General features: G+C 45.0%; 1 protein-coding gene across 1 annotated transcript in view; it reads left to right on the top strand.

Moving 5' to 3' along the window:
* The window catches only part of LOC147684202 (uncharacterized), a gene marked incomplete at its 5' end in the record, with an annotated part of 198,799 nt that overhangs the window by 46,937 nt on the left and 132,935 nt on the right, over window positions 1-18,927 (top strand). The window contains 3 exons of the mRNA XM_086942612.1: window positions 7,727-7,900; window positions 10,191-10,292; window positions 12,957-13,202. Of these exons, the coding sequence (XP_086798738.1) occupies window positions 7,727-7,900; window positions 10,191-10,292; window positions 12,957-13,202 (522 nt within the window). The remainder of the gene's footprint in view (window positions 1-7,726; window positions 7,901-10,190; window positions 10,293-12,956; window positions 13,203-18,927) is intronic.

Genomic DNA, 18,927 nt, shown 5'->3' with positions numbered 1-18,927 from the left:
CTGCGCAGTATAATGTAGACGATTATTACGTCGATCAGGGAACTGACGACAGTAATTACTAGGACAGCCAAAGACAAGGAGAGGGAGTGGTATCAGTTCCGGTTGATCAGAGAGGGCCTTACGTCGCAGTTGCTACATCGGGCGTCGTTGAGCCTTTTCTGTTGGACACTGGTGCAGCGAAAAGTTCTATCATGCATTCGAAACTCCCTGGCGCACCTTTGTCTGGCTTAACAAATGTTTCCGTTGGATTCTCTGGCGCCCCCGTTAGCAATCCAGTTTCACGCCCTTTGCCCCTTAAAATTGGGCCTCGTGAGCTCGAAGCTCCGTTGATTTTGACCACTGGTTGTGGTGAGAATCTTTTGGGTCTGGATTTGCTTAAACGTTTGTATGCAACTTTGTATTGTTCTCCTGCGGGTGTAAAGCTTACGTTAGGAGAGAGAGTAGTCTCTCCCATGTATTTGTCTCTCGATAAGCTTCCACTGGAATTGAATTCTCTTCCTGCGTCTTTGTGGGCGACGGGTCCGAATGACGTGGGCCTACTTGATATCTCCCCTTATGTTGTTCAGTTGAAATCGAATGTGCGATTGCCACGTATTCCCCAATACCGTATCTCCCTTGATGGTGAACGAGCTTTGTTAGCGATCATCTATGATTTGATCGAGAAAGATGTTATTGAGGAGACTCGGGGAAACGTGTGCAACAGCCCTGTACTGCCCATTCTTAAACGTACTGATCCTACCAAACCGCCTGTTTATCGTTTTGTTATCGATTTACGGGAGGTAAATAAAATTGTGGTTCCTCAATTCCCTGTTGTGCCTGACATCACGGCGCTACTGACTCTGATTCCAGCTACTGCTTCGTGGTTCTCGGTGATTGATTTGAAAAATGCGTTTTTCAGCATCCCGATCGCCGAAGAGAGCAGGGACCTTTTCGGTTTCTCTCTCGGTGGACGTAGCTTCCGGTTCAAACGCGCTCCTCAGGGCTACTGTGAAAGTCCATCGATTTACAGTCAAGCCTTGAAGGGTCAACTGGATGCGTTTAGGTTGCCGGTTGGTGCGGCTTTAATCCAATACGTCGACGACTTATTGGTGGCTGCTGATACTCAGGACATTTGCAAAATTGCTACGGTATCGTTGCTGCAACATCTCTGTGAGTTAAATCACAAGGTGTCACCTTCTAAACTCCAATATTGTTGTCAAGAAGTAACCTATCTAGGTCACTTATTGTCAAAGGAGGGAAGGAGATTGACCCCAGAGAGAATTGCAGCGATTGCGCGAATGGCTGTGCCACAAACCCAGAGAGATGTGCGTGCCTTTCTAGGTATCACGTCGTACTGCAGGCAGTGGATTCCTAATTTTTCATTGCTAGCGAAACCATTGGTGGCTCTTACGTGCAAGGATGTTTCAACTCCTTTACCATGGACGGAAGAATGTCAGAAAAGTTTTTCTGAATTACGTGATTCATTGTGTTCGGCTCCTGTGTTAGGTACCCCTGATTACAGTAAGCCGTTCACGTTATATGTTCACGAGAGGGAAGGTTGTGCTTTGAGTGTCTTAACGCAACCTTTTGGTGGTAAGCAACGTCCATGTGCATATTTTTCCTCGACCTTAGACCCAGTAGCTAGAGCATTGCCGAGTTGTTTGAGAGCAACTGCGGCAGCTGCGGTCTCCATCCGACAATCAGCAGGATTGGTCATGGATAATATGCTTACGGTGATGGTTCCGCATGCAGTTGATACTCTGTTGAATCGTACGAAAACTCAGCACTTGACGAGTGCGAGGTTGTCTGGGTACGAATTGACGCTCTTGGCAAGCCACATTCAGATAAAGCGTTGTAATGTCCTAAATCCGGCAACTTTGTTACCAATTAGTGCAGAGTCAGATGAAGTAGCAGAACATGACTGTTACTTGCGGACAGAAGAGGAAACAAAAGGTCGAGTGGACCTTAAAAACACCCCATTGGAAGACCCGGATGGCACTCTGTATGTGGATGGGTCATGTTTTAAGTTGCCGAATGGCGATGTGACTACTGCTTATGCTGTTGTAACGTTGAATACTGTTGTTGAGACTGCGAGATTGAATCAGAATTCTGCCCAAGCTGCAGAGCTGATTGCTCTCACTAGAGCATGTGTGTTATCAAAAGGGAAACGTGTGAATGTGTACACCGATAGCCAGTACGCTTTCGGTGTAGCGCATAGTTTTGGACGATTGTGGCGAGAGCGTGGTTTCTTGACGTCGCATGGCACGAAAATCCAGCATGGCCAGCTTGTGAACGATCTTTTGGATGCATTGACTTTACCTGCACAAGTTGCGATTGTTAAGTGTAGTGCGCATCGTAAAGTGACGGATGATGCGGGTCGTGGTAATGCGTTTGCAGATGAGATTGCTAAGGAGACTGCCCGGAACCTTAGCACTCGAATGTATGTGACGAGTTCGGTTAGGTGGCCTACAGAATCGAGTATGTGTGAGGATACTATAGAGAGTGTGAAAGCAATACAGAATGAGGCCACTGATACTGAAAAGACGAAGTGGAAAGAAAGTACGGGAAAGTTGGATGTGAATGGTTGCTGGATTGATTTGTCAGATCAGAAAAGATGGATGTTGCCTGATGCGTATGTGCTGGCCGTTGTGACAATGGCACACGGGTTAGCACATATTAGCGCGAAAGGTATTTGCAAGTTGTTGGCTGCTGTGTGGAAGAATGATGGCATTACGAAATGTGCTGAACGTCTGGTGAAGAATTGTATGGTGTGTATAATGTACAATCCTGGCAAAGGAACCCCAACTCCCCCTGGCAGTTTTGCTCCTCCTTCGTATCCCTTTGAGGTGATCCAATTGGACTTCATCCATATGGAGCGATGCAATAACCTGAAATACGTTCTGGTTGTGGTTTGCGCATTCTCCCGATGGATTGAGGCCTATCCCCTCAAAGATAATACTGCTTTGTCTACTGCGAAAATCCTACTGAAGGAATACTTTCCTCGGTATGGAATGCCTAGAGTCGTGTGGTCAGATAACGGAAGTGAGTTTGTTGGAAGTGTGATGAAGAGTGTGTGTAAAGGCCTTGGAATTAATCAGAAATTCCACAGCGCCAATCATCCTCAGTCAGCTGGATTAGTTGAGGGGTACAATGGCACCCTTAAACTAAAGCTAGCGAAGATTCAGGCTACGACTGGACTTTCGTGGCCTGACGCTTTGCCTCTAGCATTACTGTCAACTAGGGCGACTGTACACTCCCGAATAGGGCTTAGTCCCTATGAAATAGTGTTCGGCCGTCCTGCGAATGTGTGGGGGGTTCCTAGGCCAGGATTATTCTCTGATCTTGAGTATCCGATGTTGATTGACTACTTACATGACTTGACTGCTAAACTGAGGTTAATTCACCAACAGGTTTACGACGCCTTGCCGACGCAGACGGAGGGTCCAGGCCACCAGCTCCAGCCTGGGGATTGGGTGGTTACCCGTAACTTCTCACGCAAGAACAATCTGGACCCCCGATTTGTTGGACCTTACCAGGTGCTCCTGGCCACGAGGACTGCCGTTCGTCTTGAGGGGCGGAAAAATTGGGTACATGCTACCCATTGTAAGCGAGTCCCTATTCCTTTGCCGGCAGACCCGTGGGTGAGGAAAGGCATTGCGTCAACAGAAACAGAAACATTGCCGGCGTTTGTGCCTTTCAGCGACGCACAGCTTGTTGGAGAACCCTCAGCACAGCAGAAAGCCACTGTTGAACACTTGTCAGCAAAAGACTCAAGACCAGAACAATCAACTGATCAGCAGGACGCTGTCTCTTCAACGGATCCTTTGTTCGACGAGCAGACACGTCCCGGGAAACATCGATATTCTTTGCGATCTCACACTAAGGACAAATAAAATATTTTTGCTTTGCTGAAATTGATAACTGCAATATCCTCGTTTCCCATGATCAACTTTGAACATTCGTATCATTGAAATTTTTTGTACATATATCAAGCTTCCTTCCTTGTATCTTTTTACTTCCACAGCTGAGAAAAATTGTGCATATATATATACATATTGTGTATTGAAGGCCGTAGGGCCGCGCGCGTACTTCCTTCTGGACAGTAGGTCTTGACGCTAGGTTAAAGGCCGTCGGTTCCTAGGAACTCCTGGGGATTGACTATTGCTGCACAGAACGGAGTGCGTCAAGAAACGTTGCGGACGGTCGTAGGGAATGGCATTTTCGAAGCTGAATGATTTGGAAGGAGCTCAGGCATACAGATTCAAGCTGCAGCAACTCAGTCGTACCAAATGTTTTATACTTCAGTTGTTTGTGTTGTTTCTGACTGCATCTGCATTATTGGCGGGTGGGGTGTATTACACTATGTCTTACTTCTTACCTGCTACCCCTACTCCTACTCCTTACCCTAATCTTACCACCACTGCTTCTCCCCATTCCTTTCATATGTTACCGGAACACGAGCAGGCTAGACGTGTAGAATTCCGTAACAATTCCTTTATTCAGCTCCTCCATCAGCATCAGTTAGTGGTTAACGCTACTAATTGTTGGGTGTGTGGGTTGATGCCACATACTGCGGGTAAGGGAATTCCATATCTGGTGTTACCGTATAGTTCCCAAGGGTCAGCTCGAGCATTCCAAACAATGTTTCGAAGCACACTGGGTTTCCACCCCACTCAAGAACAACGTTCCCCCAACTCTGGTCCTACTTCGTATCAGAGGCTGCTATCAATGGCAATAGAGGATATGGAAGATGAGATCCATGATCCTTTTCTTATCCCTAAAGAGGAGGTACAAGCCTATAGGGTCCTAAGTAGAGGGGAATATAGTATGTTCACTAATGAAAAGCAGCTTAAAAGCTCGCCTCCAATATGGGTCGTACCCCACACTGGTAATCTTTGTCTTGTGGGTCGTGGTTCGCACGCCCCACTTGGAGCAAGTGCTTGCACTGAAAGTTACGTTCTGCCAATATTCTCGTCCCCTGTGTTTCTGGCTGCCAAGGGTACATACTTCATCTGTCATGATCGTGCATATACATGGTTGCCCGCAGACTTCATGGGCTCATGTTTTATTGCAAATTTGTTGCCTCCGACGTTCACTGTAGATGCCGATTATCATAAGACTAGAGTTGTACGAGGCGTAATTAGCGAAGAGGATACTGCCGGTCAAGAGGCAGGAGACTTTTTCAAGGGTTTCCTCCCGTTTTGGGGACCTATGGTTAATAGTAGGAACCTGAGACAGTTGACTCGAGTGGTAGAATCGACAGCTAATATTACTGCCAGTGCCCTTGGTAATATCACCACAGAACTTCAGGTGGAGAGACTTATGACGTTACAAAACCGTATGGTTTTAGATGTCGTCTTAGCAGATCGCGGTGGGGTATGTAAAGTGATCCATTCGAGCTGTTGCATTTTCATTCCAGATAATGCTCCTACTGTCTATCAAGCCATCTCGAAGTTGCATAAGATCTCCGAATCCATACACGTGGATGTAGGGGATTGGACACTACTTGGATGGTTTTGGGGCCTGATATCGACTTGGGGTTGGAAGATTCTGATGATCATCGGGGTTGTGATAGTGTTCCTGTTCACGTGTTGCCTTTGTGTGCAGTGTGGTCCTGCCTTATGTGGCCTCTGTGCTACAACGTGTATGAGACAACCATCTGTTACCAAGGGGACTCGATTGGACAGAGCTATGCTACAACAACATCTTGATGGTCTGATGAATATCGAATATGATTCCGACTAGTGCTTGCCTACATGAGGGCAAAAGGAGCGTCTGAGGTTCCGTGACAATTGTAAGTGGTGTTTTCGACTCGCACGAATATGGTCGAGTCTGGTATCTATGAACCGCAAATGACGAGTTTAGTAAGTGTGCGCAGTTTCGCTGTGCTAACTTAAACCGTTCGTTTGTTATGTGGGCTTTTCATCTGTACCCACGGGTTCCATCTTAGATACGGCATCCATTTTGTCTCTTGCCCTCAAGTAGCCAGCGAACGGACGCTGTCCGCTTCGCGACCCTGGGACTCCCAAGATATTTGCGGAAGACACATGATCTTTGTAAGTGTCTTTATGACGAGGGGGTTGCTGCTGTAAGGCAGATGGCGCCGCTCGAGGCTCATCTTGCCGCACGGACTTATTGTCTCAAGCCGTGCATCTCATTAGGCACGTCCCTTTGATGCCTGTATCTCGTGTTTCTCGATACCTCCCCTTTTACACCCTTTCCGATCTCCCCACTGTCTCCGTCTTCCTCTGCACCTGTCTTCGTTCCTATTTCGATCTACTTTACTGCTGATTGGAATTTGCTAATGGTGGGAAGATGGGTTTTTACAGTTGGGAACCGCCAAATGTTTCCGCACTTATGTTCCGGACCTTGTGTGTTTCAAAGTGACCAAAGCGACCCCTCTGGGAGCTAAATGTGGGAACCGGGTTGTAAACTTTTGTGTTCAATGTTATCCTATGGGTAAAAACTGTATAAAAGGAGCGATCCACAGAACCAATTTGAAGCAGTCTCCCCGAACTACACTCGATGTACTTCCTGTGACTTCTGTGTTCCCTGCAGCAAATAAACCTTGAATCTTTGACGCCGAAGGAAGTGTCCCGTGTCTCTGTGACTTGTACGCCGGAGCAGGTTACCCACGAAGGTTTCAGGTGTTGTGCCCTGGCACCGCTGGGTCCAAAAGAACCCAGTCCTTCAGTAGTTTTAAAAAATGTGTTGTAAAGGCATGCGTGGCAAATTATGCGAAGTAAAGGTAGTTGCAATGTAAAAAAGGCGTTGTAAAAGTATACGTTGTAAATGTTTGCATTGTAACGTCATATATTCGTACTGTACAGCACACATTCCGTGTTGGAAAAGTTTGAAAGTTAGTCTAAGCATAGGGTTTAATACTGGAAGGGTACCCTGCAGCACTGCATTGCGTGCCATATTTGTAAATCTTCCCCATCGTCTTTTGTGGCTGTTCTTTGCCCACTGTCCCTCAAGTGTCTTGTAAGCATTTCTTCATAAGCCATCATTCCTTACTCTCTTATGTTTACTTTAGAGCCTAATTGTCAGGATTGGTGTCACTACAACGCATGCTTTTACATCGCATGCCTTTACAACGCGGTTTTTACCACGCAGTCCATTACAACGCATAATGCTTTTAGGCGCTGGATAGTGAATTATTTAATTTACTATTCCAACTCCAGTCCCCGTGGATAGCAGGGAAGGTGTTGGATAGTAAATTAAATATATTCCCTATCCTAGAGCGCCCCCCCAGCGCAATGCGTTGTAATGGTATGCGTTGTAATGGTTGCGATGTAATGGTAGTGCGTTGTAAAAAATGCGTTGTAAGTGATGTTCCCCAATTGTCATGCTGCTTCCTGTTATCAGCTTTACTTGGAAGTGTATTGGCTGATAAGGGAGTGAGACAGAGTTGGTCATCCTCAGCTGTCCAAACTCCCACATTTCTTGTAATGCCGGAGAAGCAGTACAAAGGTGTGCCCTTGAGTTTGGTATCTTGTGTTGGAGCTCCTCATGATACTTGCCTCCACCTCTAATGTTATTGGGGAGCCCAGTTTGTTTGCTTTTTCCAGTTTAGTATAATTTATTTAAGACTTGCCTTTCAATCTCCCAGATGAAGTTTTAAGTAAATGAACCATTCAGCCAAGTACCTAAGTCTTGGTAGCGCTTTGTCAGTTGATGCCCACGTTGCTGTGTCTTGACTCCTTGTATTGCTACAGATATTGTAATTATCTCCTTTGCTACGCAGACATGGGTGCTGACGTTTACATTGGAAATGGAATCCTGTTGACCCAAGGGAACAACTCGGTCACAGCGACATTTGATGGGGTGTTATCTATAAGTGTTTCTTCTTCTCTTGGAATCCTGAGCGCAATCTCAAGTCTTCCCGCCCAGTTCCTCAACAGAACGAGCGGCCTGCTGGGTAAGGATTGAACTGTTTTATCAGCATTATAATTACTACATGTATAACATGCTGGTGATAGAAGCTTCAAAGTGCATCAGATTTAACAAAGGTGGTGGGAAAACTATGTGGAGAAGAAATGATCATTTCTATGTCATAAATGTTTAGGAAATCTCAATAATGCTGTGCATAGGATGAAAATGCTTTGGGTAGGAAAGAGCCGGCCAAACACCAACAGGGTATGGTCCAGATTGAAGCACCTCACTGCACTGTGGTGCGAAGGGTGGAGTTTCTCAGCAGAGGAAGTAGGTGCCTACTCAAAGGCAAAATAGAAGAGGTGAGTGTTAAGTGTTCTCCAATACATCTGCAATGGTTTTCCAAGTCTTATTTGAAAGGGCTGGTTATTCCATAAGATAGAGCTCTGAACAATAAGTGTTCTGCATCCAAGACTTTCATATATCAATGACTTAATGGCATAAAAGGTATGGTCCACTGAGGGCTGGTAATGCTGGAAGCTCTTTGGAGCATATCCAGAATCATGGTCATTTAGTGCCCCATGAACCTAGCATAAGGTATGATCCCTCTAACCTTAGGTAAGTGTAACCCAGTCAACCAGGCTTTTTTACCATTTGAAGACTAGCAAGATTGTTATAGAAGCCATGCGTAGATGTCATTGCAGAAATCCAATCATGATTTGGCCATAGTAAAACCAGCTACAATTATGTAATGGAGGCAGACAGAAGGGAGGATACCTCAGATGGTGGACAACATTCTTGGTGCAACACTGGGAGCTCAATGCAGTCACAGAATGTGACCCAACCCCTTATGGCAGTGCAACAAAAGAACCTGGCCCTCACTTAGGGCGATGTTGTGGGTTGTGCATCAAAAATGTTTTTAAATGGGTCCAAACACTTCAATTTGCATGACACTTTTACAAATGTTTGGCTAAGAAGTCACAAGTATTCCAGGTAGTTCTGAAGAGGAAATTTCGAAATACCTGAAGGTTTCATAAAGCAGCAATCAGTTTTGCTTCTACACAATGGCATATCTGTGGATTTCCTTTACATCTGGTTCTGCTTTGGAACTGGACAGGCTAAAGCAGCTCTCTGTCCTACAACCTACTAATGTTTTATCCTGGGTCCTTAGGGCCATTGCAGTTCTACAAATGGAATGAGGCACCGTTTCAAACAGGAGTCGTTAGTGCTCTGAAACAGATCAGAAATATCTGGAACGCCGAGCAGAAGTATTATTTAGCTGTGGCCAGATGCTAGAACACAGAGTCAGCAGTCTACATTGACCATGATTAGTTAACGAAGGTCAAGTAATGGTTAATGAAAGATTACTAACGGTTTCCAAGGCCAACCATATTCTGCTTGGGCCTCATTTATGAGGACGTGCGTCACTTTTACGCCGCCAGTGCGTCACTTTTTGTGACGCACCAGTGGCGTAAAAACTGCGCCTTGTTGCACCATATTTACAAAGTGACGCATCGAGGTAGATACGTCACTTTGTAAACCCCTATTGCCCCATTATACCTGCGCCAGGTATAATGTATGCAAGGGGGGCGTATTGACGCAAGGAAGGGTCATAGAAGTGACGCAGTGAAACCTATGAGATTTCTCTGCGCCACTTCTAGGACACAAATGCATCAATTTCTTACGCCTGTCTCACAGCAGGCGTAAGACTGACGCAGGCCCTTTCACATGGGGCTTGCCCCATGTGACTGGACACATTGCTGGAGTTGCGTCACTTTTGTGACACACTCCAGCAATGCGTCACTTTTGCGCCATACAGATACGTCAGAAATACTGATGTATCTGTAACTCCTTGCGCCATGGTGCCACATACTGTAAATATGACGCATCATTGGTCTCGCAAGGAGGGCGCAGTGAAAAGTGACGCATCGCTGTTTTCAAGCAGCGATGCGTCACTTTTCATAAATGAGGCCCCTTGTGTTTTGCTTTACATTCAGCTTGGGTAATAGAGGATCTTTATCATTCACTGAAGGGATATGAAAAATCTGAGCTTTCGACCAGCTTGAGTGTTCAAAATCAATGTGCATGTCACAATGCACTCCTGGGTTTGCCTGAGCCGATAGAAGGCAGGAGAATGAGAGGGCTTGCGGTGCCTAGAAAAGAATGCTCTCTCAACAGATGATATGAGACTGATAGTCATCATTATCAGCCCGTGTGCATGTGTCTTTGGATCCATGTTGTATGTAATGTGGGACAGGCTTATTAATTCACCTCAGAGGGTGATGGAAGGTTTCAGTGATGCTGCCCACTGGTACTAATGTAATTTTGTTTTTCAGGTGTGTGGAACTTGGACAAAAATGATGATTTGACAAATCCGAATGGGGCCACCATTCCCATCAACAGCACCGAAAGGGCAATCTTCAACTACGGAATGACATGTTAGTCTCCATCTCTTAAATAGTTAATTTCTAAAGAAAACAGGATGGGTGTGAAGGGTGGGGGGTATATGAAAGGTTCAATGATTCTCCCTCCAGGAACAATGACTCTAGAGACATTAAAGATTCTCTGTCAGCCAGGTTAAGGTAGGATCGTACGCTAGCGGATTATGACCATACTTTGCTTGATCAGTGTAGATACAGCAAAGGATGATCCATCTCAAAGTCCCTGCTGTCTACTTGTTCCCGGAAGGTACCTCGATGAACAGCAGTTCCTGCAAAATAGCCCACTTGTAGTCCCAAAGATGATGGGCACATGCCATTTCTCTATGTCAGAGTTGCAGATAATTAGCACACACTTTTCTGCATGTACCGCCCTCCAGGGATCAGCTCAGTCACCAACCACTTGACCCACAGTAACAGCAATCACCAGGCAATACACCTCTGCAGAAACAACAGCGACCAGACACTCACTACCTTTTTAATTTATTTATTTACGTAATTTTTATAGCGCAACAAATACCCTGGGGTGTCTCAGCGCTGTGGAGCTACTGCAATATGCAATATGTTCTAACCTTTTAAACTGAACAAGGTACCTTCCTGTTCGGTAGGATGCATCATTTTATGGTATCCATATTTGGGATTGTGTTACATTTCCATATCATTTGCCTTGGGGATAGGCATTAACTCTCTGAGCTAAAATAGCTGTTTGCATTTTAATTGTTTCCTTGTTACAGAGAAATGTGTGGGGCTTGTAGGGTTTTGCCCTGTTCTTTGCCCTGCTCCTACTTGTTTCTCCAGGAAGTAGCCTAGGGGCGCCATTGTCAGATTTTCCATTGGTCAGCTTTAGTTGTTACACAGGTTAAGACATAATTCACAAAAAGCTTTCCTAGCCGAACTCAGTGGTAAGCTCCCTAGCTCTCTATGAGCTCCTGACTGGCCCTTGCCTTCCTGGACATGCCCTTTGCTGACTCTGTCATGGCTATTAATGACTTGAATGTCAGACTGCACAAAGGCATGGGTGGAAGATTCTTTAATTGTTCCTGAAGGGAAAATAAACATGCAGATTAAAGTTGACCCATTAGACACTCTTCTATCTTCAATTGTGTGGTAATTGTGTTCTCCCACCTAATATCACTCTTGTTGTAGATTGTCATCCACCTGTACATAATTGTAATTTTGTTACTTAAATCATAGACGTGAGCCTTTTTAGTAAGCTGCATGGAAGTAATGTTGAACCATTATGTTAGCCTTTTCCTAAATTGAGATAGACGATTAATATTTTAATCCCATCTGGGTTTACTAGGAGAAATGTCTTGCAAAGCCTAAACAGTGTATTGGGAAGTTTAATGGACCAAATTTGAAGTTTCCATCTACAGCACACGTTTGGCGGGAGAAGGAATGGAACTGTATTATTAAGGTCAGCAAAGATAAGGTCAAGGAAAATGAGAAATCTGGCTGCCCATTTTCTTTCTTTTTTACTGCCCTCACCACCAGATATTCCTACTGGTGACTACAAGTAAAAAAAAAAAGAAACACAGCCTAAAGCCTATTCTAAATAGGGCAGATGTAGACGGTTGGCTGGCTTAATTCTGATGGCTCGCCCTCCCTTGGGCTATCAATGGAAGTTTTAAATTGACAGTAAATTTTACTCTGTCAGCATAAAGCTAGTGGTTCACCAGACTCAAAATTGTGTGGGCAGACCGAGCGTTTTGTGGACAGCGTACGCCGTTGCCATGGCAATAGAGGACCCTGTCCGCTAAACTCTGAATCAGGTCCAGAGTTCTAGATGGTCTAATGGGTCCTTTTTCTGCTGCGTTCAGTAACAATCTCCTTAGATCCTGGGACTGGTCTAGGAGCAGCTTAATAAAGCTTTAATGAATCGGGCTCGGTTCCGCATGATTTCAAGTGGGACTGTTTTTTCGGCTGGAATACATATATGCACCATATCCCATCTTAGAATTTATAGATTTATATATGCCACATCCTACCAGCAACAATTTTGAGCATGCCACCAGGAAAGGGCCACAGTAGTTTTGATATCCTTGTGTCTAGACAATGCTCATCTTGCAATGTTCCAATGCTGTCTGTTAAACTATCCCTACCACACTTGCATTAGCCTCTAATGCTGCCAAACTCTTACCTCGATACCATAGATTCTGTCATCCTATACCAACCCCTTTGAGCACCTTGGGGTTGCGTCTGGCTCGCTAGAGGTTCAACATCAATATTGCTTATCCCAGTAGTTGGGATGAGCCTTTGCTATGTGTGATGAAAAGGGTTCATGATCTACATTTGATTACACACCTGCATGCTTCAGCTCTTCGCACCCCTTGATTTGTCTAATTCAGGACATCATGGCCTTGAAACTGATTGCTTGGGGTTGTAGATGTAGCAGAAGATTTTGGGAAATCCCTTACATGTCAATTAGGCATGTCTGCTGACTATTCATTCTCTGAAGTGTATCTAGATCCAATAGTTTCAGGGCATGCAGGAATCTTCTAATTTTTGTCTCAATCTGGTTTAGGGGCACTGATTTTCCCACCTTCAGTCTCTTAGAATTTCCATGATCCATTAGACCCTACACAGCTCAACAGTTTAATTGTATAGTAGCTATCTGCCAAAGACCAGATATGTGACCTTGTTCCCCCTTTCTTCCTTTCACAGGGCAAGTCACTGGGACCAGCCTCTTTTCTTCTGCTGTGTCAAAATCAGCACAGAGCAGAAGCACCTTCACTCCAGTGTTCACCGAAGACCTGAAGACACAAAACGCCTCCAAGTATGCTGCAGCGTCTGCTGCTTGTGGTGGCCAAATCGAATGCATCTATGACACCCTGACCACTGGAAATCCTACAATTGGCGCACAAAGCCAGCGCATCGCCACTACATTTGTGAACACAAATAAAACTCTCAGTGAGTATACATAGTACATTGAAGAGCAGCCATGGACGGCATTGGGTAATTTGGGAGATTTTCAACAGGGCATGTCCGCATATAACTAGAGCTATGTCATTTACCTGCTTTGCTTCCTGATCAGTATGGTTATAACCTAGTCCAATTCTGATCAAACAGCCTTTTCTAGAAATTACAGCACCACATTTTCGTGACCTTCTACTCTCTTCCCTTCCTTTCCACAGTGATCCTCTGTACATTCCTCTTCCTGAAGGCTCCTTGCTCCTCAGTGGAATTAAATGCAGATTTGCAAAGAAAAATGTGGATATAGACCTATGTTTATGACAGAGTTTACCTTATTCCTAACCTGCCAGGCATTTACAAAAGAATTCTTGGCAGCATAAACCTATTTCCTTATGTGTAGATCTCTGGCACGGGTGCAGAGCTCTCCAAACCTATAAGTCCCCCTAAGGGGTGGAAATTGGAACTCCAAGCAATGGTTGCTCTAGGACGTTTGTGTACACCCACTATCAATATGGCTGTTTGCCGGCATTCATAAAGTCCTGTCCTTCCCCTTTGCAATGTGGAAAGGGTTGGAGACTTATTCCAGTCAAGCGCTTGTGTAACTTACGTTCCAGGGTTGGTAGGAAAATGGATGATCCAAGGATTTGTTGGGTTTGGGGGTGGGGTGGCTTTCTCATTGGAACAAAATATGTTTACTATGGAGAAAAAAAAATGTGCGTTTGCAAATGCTCATAGCAAGAATATGACCTCATTAGGAATGTCAATTCATCTTCCAAGGAATGTGGATAAAGCCCTGCACGTGGCACAGCCGTCCATGCCTGGGAATGTTTGTGAATTCCAGAAAGTCATAAATCTGGACTTGAACTTAGGTATCGATCTGCAAGTGCAGATTTTATGACTTTCTTTGTGAATTGGGCCGTATGTGTGCAGCTTACTGTGAGGTTGTGAAACTTTATAAGGAATTCATTGTAAATGATAAAGGTCAAGGGGTAAAGTGAGGGCAGGGAGGTGGGACTGGAGCAGATGACTGGATAAGAAATAGAGTTTGAAAAAATATAGGTACATTGCAAATGACGTGTACAGGACAAAATATCCCTTTCAAATATGTATTCAGGAAATTACAAGCCTTTGATGAGTTGAAAGATCACTTAGAAGCACAGAGTTGCCAATCAGTGGCCATTTTAAGCCATATTAATCCAAGGTGATATGTAGTATCAAATCGGAGACCAAGAGCCTGATCTGCGGAATCCCCCAGGCATTGTCTCTCAGCCCGACCTTGTTCAAAGTCTACATGCCTCCACTCACCAACATCACCTGATCCCAAGGCATCACCCTATATATTAAGCTTACGATACCCAACTCATCATCTCCCTGGCGGACGGGACAACCACCACCAGAGCCAAAGTCACCAAATGCATGACCGTGGTAGCAGAATGAATGAGAACCACCTGCTTGAAGCTCAACTCTGACAAGACGGAAGTACTGGTCTTCAGAAACAGGACCTTCTATGGAACGACACCTGATGGCTGACAGAGTTAGGATTAATGCCAACACCTACCGACCATGCCAGAAATCTGGGGATCATCTTGGACAACAAGCTCAACATGACAGCACCAGTCAATGTTGTGAGGGTTGCGTGATTCCACATCTTATGTAAGCTTTTGAAGATCTTCACCTGGCTGCCATAGAGCATTAGATGCACCGTCATGCAAGCAACATTTCAGTCATAATGGAGCCTGCCCTTTTAGTTACTTAGGGCCTACCTTAGGGATGACTAATATAAATTAAGATGGAAGTTTGAGGCTTCGCAAAGTATTTATTTTGCCAAGTCAATTTGAAAGTTTAAAACTGCATTCAGGGTGCATGGCAGACATGGGAGATGTTTTAAGAAGCTACTTAAGTGGGTGGCACAATAAGTGCTCCAGGCCCAGCACTAGCATCAAACTCACAGGCCTTGGGTACCTGCTATACTAATGTACTAGGAACTTGTAAGTAAATTAAATATGCCAATCAGTTGTAAGCCAATTTTACCATGTTTAGGGGAGTGAGAACAAACATGTTAGCATTGATTAGCAGTGGTGCACAGAGTCCTAAGACCAACAAAAATGAATTTAGAAAAATCAGAAGGTGAAGGCAAACTTTTGAGGGAAGACCACCCTATGGATGACATCTGAAATCTCCAAGCAGCTCAAAAATTGACTTTTGGCCATCCACTTATACTCATGCATCTCACCCCACCTCGCTCCACCAGATCCCCATTCACTCACAGAGCCAATTCAAACTCCTCACGCACATATAGGAAGCCTTGCACAACAGTGGGCCAGCATTCCTGAACAGCTGCATACACTTTCACCAGCCTGCCAGATGTTAAGCCTCTTTCTCACTCACATTGAGAAAAGCAGAGCAGGAGGTTGCTCGTTCCCCTACATTGTGCCCAAAACATGAAAGAACCACACACAACGCATTAGAGGTCCCTCCTCACTTCTGAAGTTCCGCAAGCAGCTGAAGACCTGGCTCTTCGAATAACTGGACAGCAACCAAAACGCCGACACACCTGCTCAAACACTTTACAAATCAACATAACATAATATAACATCTTTATGCACATGTGGTTCAATATCTTCACGTTTATACAGCTGCTTATTTATGAGAGCCTTGCATCATATTTTGCACTACCTAAAGTGGTATATGCATGGCGCAGGGCTGTGAATCCGATTCATGAAGCCACATAAAGCCAGCCTGCGTGTCGTTGAATGGCCTCATGAATCTTGAGTAAAGTGACTCATCGCAAATCGCTGCGTAACCTTACTCTGCGCTCAGGAGGCTTGCCATGGATGTTGCTGCTGCCCCAGATTTACTAAATCATGTAGACCTGGAGAAGTGCCAAATCCTTATGCCTCTCAAGGTGAGGCGTATCAACGAGAAATATCTTTATTTCTCCTTATTTTTCCCAGTTTCTATATGTGCAGCACAAGCACACATAGAAAGAGGAAAACAACTCTTAGGATTGTTTATTTGCAGGAAGATGCCTGCACCTTCCTGCACAAAAATAGTCTTGCATGCAACAGAGGCCCCCTTGCACCATGATGCAAGGGGGCCTACATTGGCGCTGGGCTGCCAAAATGGAGCCAATGTAGGAAGAAAGGACAGGAATGCATCATATTGTATAAATACGGGGAATTCTTGCGCTTTCACTTTGGTGTAGGGCAGCTCAGCTAGGTGACTTGCTGTGCTGTCCTATGCCAAAATCCTGTAAATTAGGGGCTTCAAGTGAATCGACTGGACTAAATCTCTCTTATCCTGGTCTTTGGTACAAAATGAAGGACTGTCAAAAAAAGTGTACATGATGACCTGGAGTAACCTGGGAACCACACTCAAATACAATATGCTTATACAAAACAAAACAAAATATTCTAGCCCTCCACCTGAACTCTCACACTATACTTCAGTTATAACAGCAATTAACAATATGGGGCCCGATTCACAGAACTAACTTAAGACAAAATCCTAAAGTTACTACCATTTTGGTATTCACAGAAGGCACTTACTCATTTCGGTATTCACAGAAGTTAGGACTCCTAAATGCCTTCTGTGAATACCAAAAGTCTTAAAGTTAGGATTTTTCTCAGTTTAGGAGTAGTAAAGTTAGGACTCCTAACTTTAGGACTCCTAAACTGAGAAAAATCCTAACTTTAAGACTTTCAGTATTTACAGAAGGCATTTAGGAGTCCTAAAGTTAGGACTCCTAACTTCTGTGAATACCAAAATGAGTAAGTGCCTTATGTGAATACCATAATGGTAGTAAATTTAGGATTTTGTCTTGAGTTAGTTCAGTGAATCGGGCCCCTGGAGTCCAAAGGAATTGCCAATACTGAGGTCCAGATTTTCTGCAGGGAAGCAAGCATTATACATTTAAGAGACCAGAAGCCTTTCTGTTTCTGATACATTGTATCCCATATGGTTATTCCTCAGATACAATGAGGGGCCTTTCCAGCAGACCCAGTTTGGAAACAAAAGTATCAAATAGCATCAGACAATAAAGAGCACATGCTGGGTAGTTGTCTCGTGCTGCTATGTTGTTTTACATAGATGCCACACTAACTTTTCAGGACGACTTTGCATTACAGACAGGAGGCCCTAATTATTGTTTGTTGGAATAGGGTGGGGCCCCTACCACACATGGAAAGTACCACTTCCTCAGAGTGAAATATTTGCGACGTGGTAAATTCCACCTTTTCTGAGATATAACCGGAAAACGAGGTATAACATGCACAATCTGTTTTCAACACACTGAGTATCGCATGTTTTTTTTTCTTGGTCCATTTTATACATTTTGGCAGGTTTGACCTGCCAGTATTTATCAGGGGAAAAGTGCGAGCGTCTTATAATTATCACACAACTCATAACTCCAAACCCTGTATAAACATGCCTTTGCAGAGGGATAGGAAGTCAGCCCTGAACTCACTCGTAATGAGGGCTCACATTTTGTGTACAAGGTGCTATCTGCCCCGGTTTGTACTTCAGAAGGACAGCAGTTGTCCTGATGAGACCATTAGATTATTTTTAACTGCATTTGCTTCATCCTCACTTTTTTGCTTTATCACTTTTTCACTGTGCGCTGCTCCCTCTGTCTCCTTCGTGTCCTCTGTACTAGGTTTTAGCTGCCCAGAAGGGTGATGGATTAAACCCAGATCAGTTGACTGGGGGTGAGTGTTTGATTTGCTCAAACTCTCCGTCCTTCACCCTCTTTTGTATCGCTTTGTTCGCCCTAAGTTGGCAGGGTATGCTCAGACGTGAGTCCCTTGCTCACTTTGCCACTGGATTCAAGCTGGCCTGGCTGATGATGGCTGATTAGCCAGAAACCGGTCCCAGGATGCTTGTTTCCGGTCCAGGGAAGACATGGCTTTGGCAGTTCGGGCTGGACTGTTCCCATGAGGCACAGGGTCAGACTGATTTGCATATGGCCATGTCTGAACTGGGGTGGCGGAGTGAGCTAAAGAATGGTGATGGAATAAACCCAGATCAGTTGACTGGGGGTGAGTGTTGGATTTGCTCAAACTCTCTGTCCATCACCCCCTTTTGTATCGCTCAGAATGATCAGTGAGGTTGGAAGGAGCCGGACGGCAAGATGGCCGACACAACGCTGTAGGGAGCAGTCGCACTCTGCTCTCTCTCCTGCCACATAGTATCATGTGGGTAGAGCGAAGAAGAGGATGAGTGAAGAAAATGTTCATATTGGAAGGCTGGTTGACGCAGTATAAGCCTGACGGAGTCAAGGGGAAACGCCGCCTCGCATTGTTAATTGCTGCAATTTCACAGAAGTGGAAGAAGTGGATCAACGGAGCCCTGCAGCAAAGCCTAAAGATGTCCAATCGCAACAAGGGGGCGCCAGTAGCTTCAGCCACGGGTGCTATACTGAAAACGGCTGCCCCAGGTAAAAAGCAGACACCGGCTCCAGTGATCGTGGTATCTAAAGCTCAACAAAGGAAGAATGAGCTGGCTGGAAAGAAGACACAAGCGGCGGATGCCGAGATGGATACGGAGATACTAACTCAGCAGAAGGAGACGCCGTCAGCTAAAGCGGCGATTGCCAGGGAGAAGGAGAAACATAGAGCGCACAGAATAAACCCGCTCCCCCTCACCTCCAAAGCCGCGGCGGGTATGAGGCAGCCTACCGTGACGGAATCCTTCTCTGCCAAAACAGGCCAGCAGCAACAGCAAC

The sequence above is a fragment of the Lissotriton vulgaris genome, chromosome 11 (genome assembly GCF_964263255.1).
Source record: "Lissotriton vulgaris chromosome 11, aLisVul1.2, whole genome shotgun sequence".
Classification (NCBI taxonomy): Eukaryota; Metazoa; Chordata; class Amphibia; order Caudata; family Salamandridae; genus Lissotriton; species Lissotriton vulgaris.
This window is presented reverse-complemented; position numbering and strand designations above follow the sequence as displayed.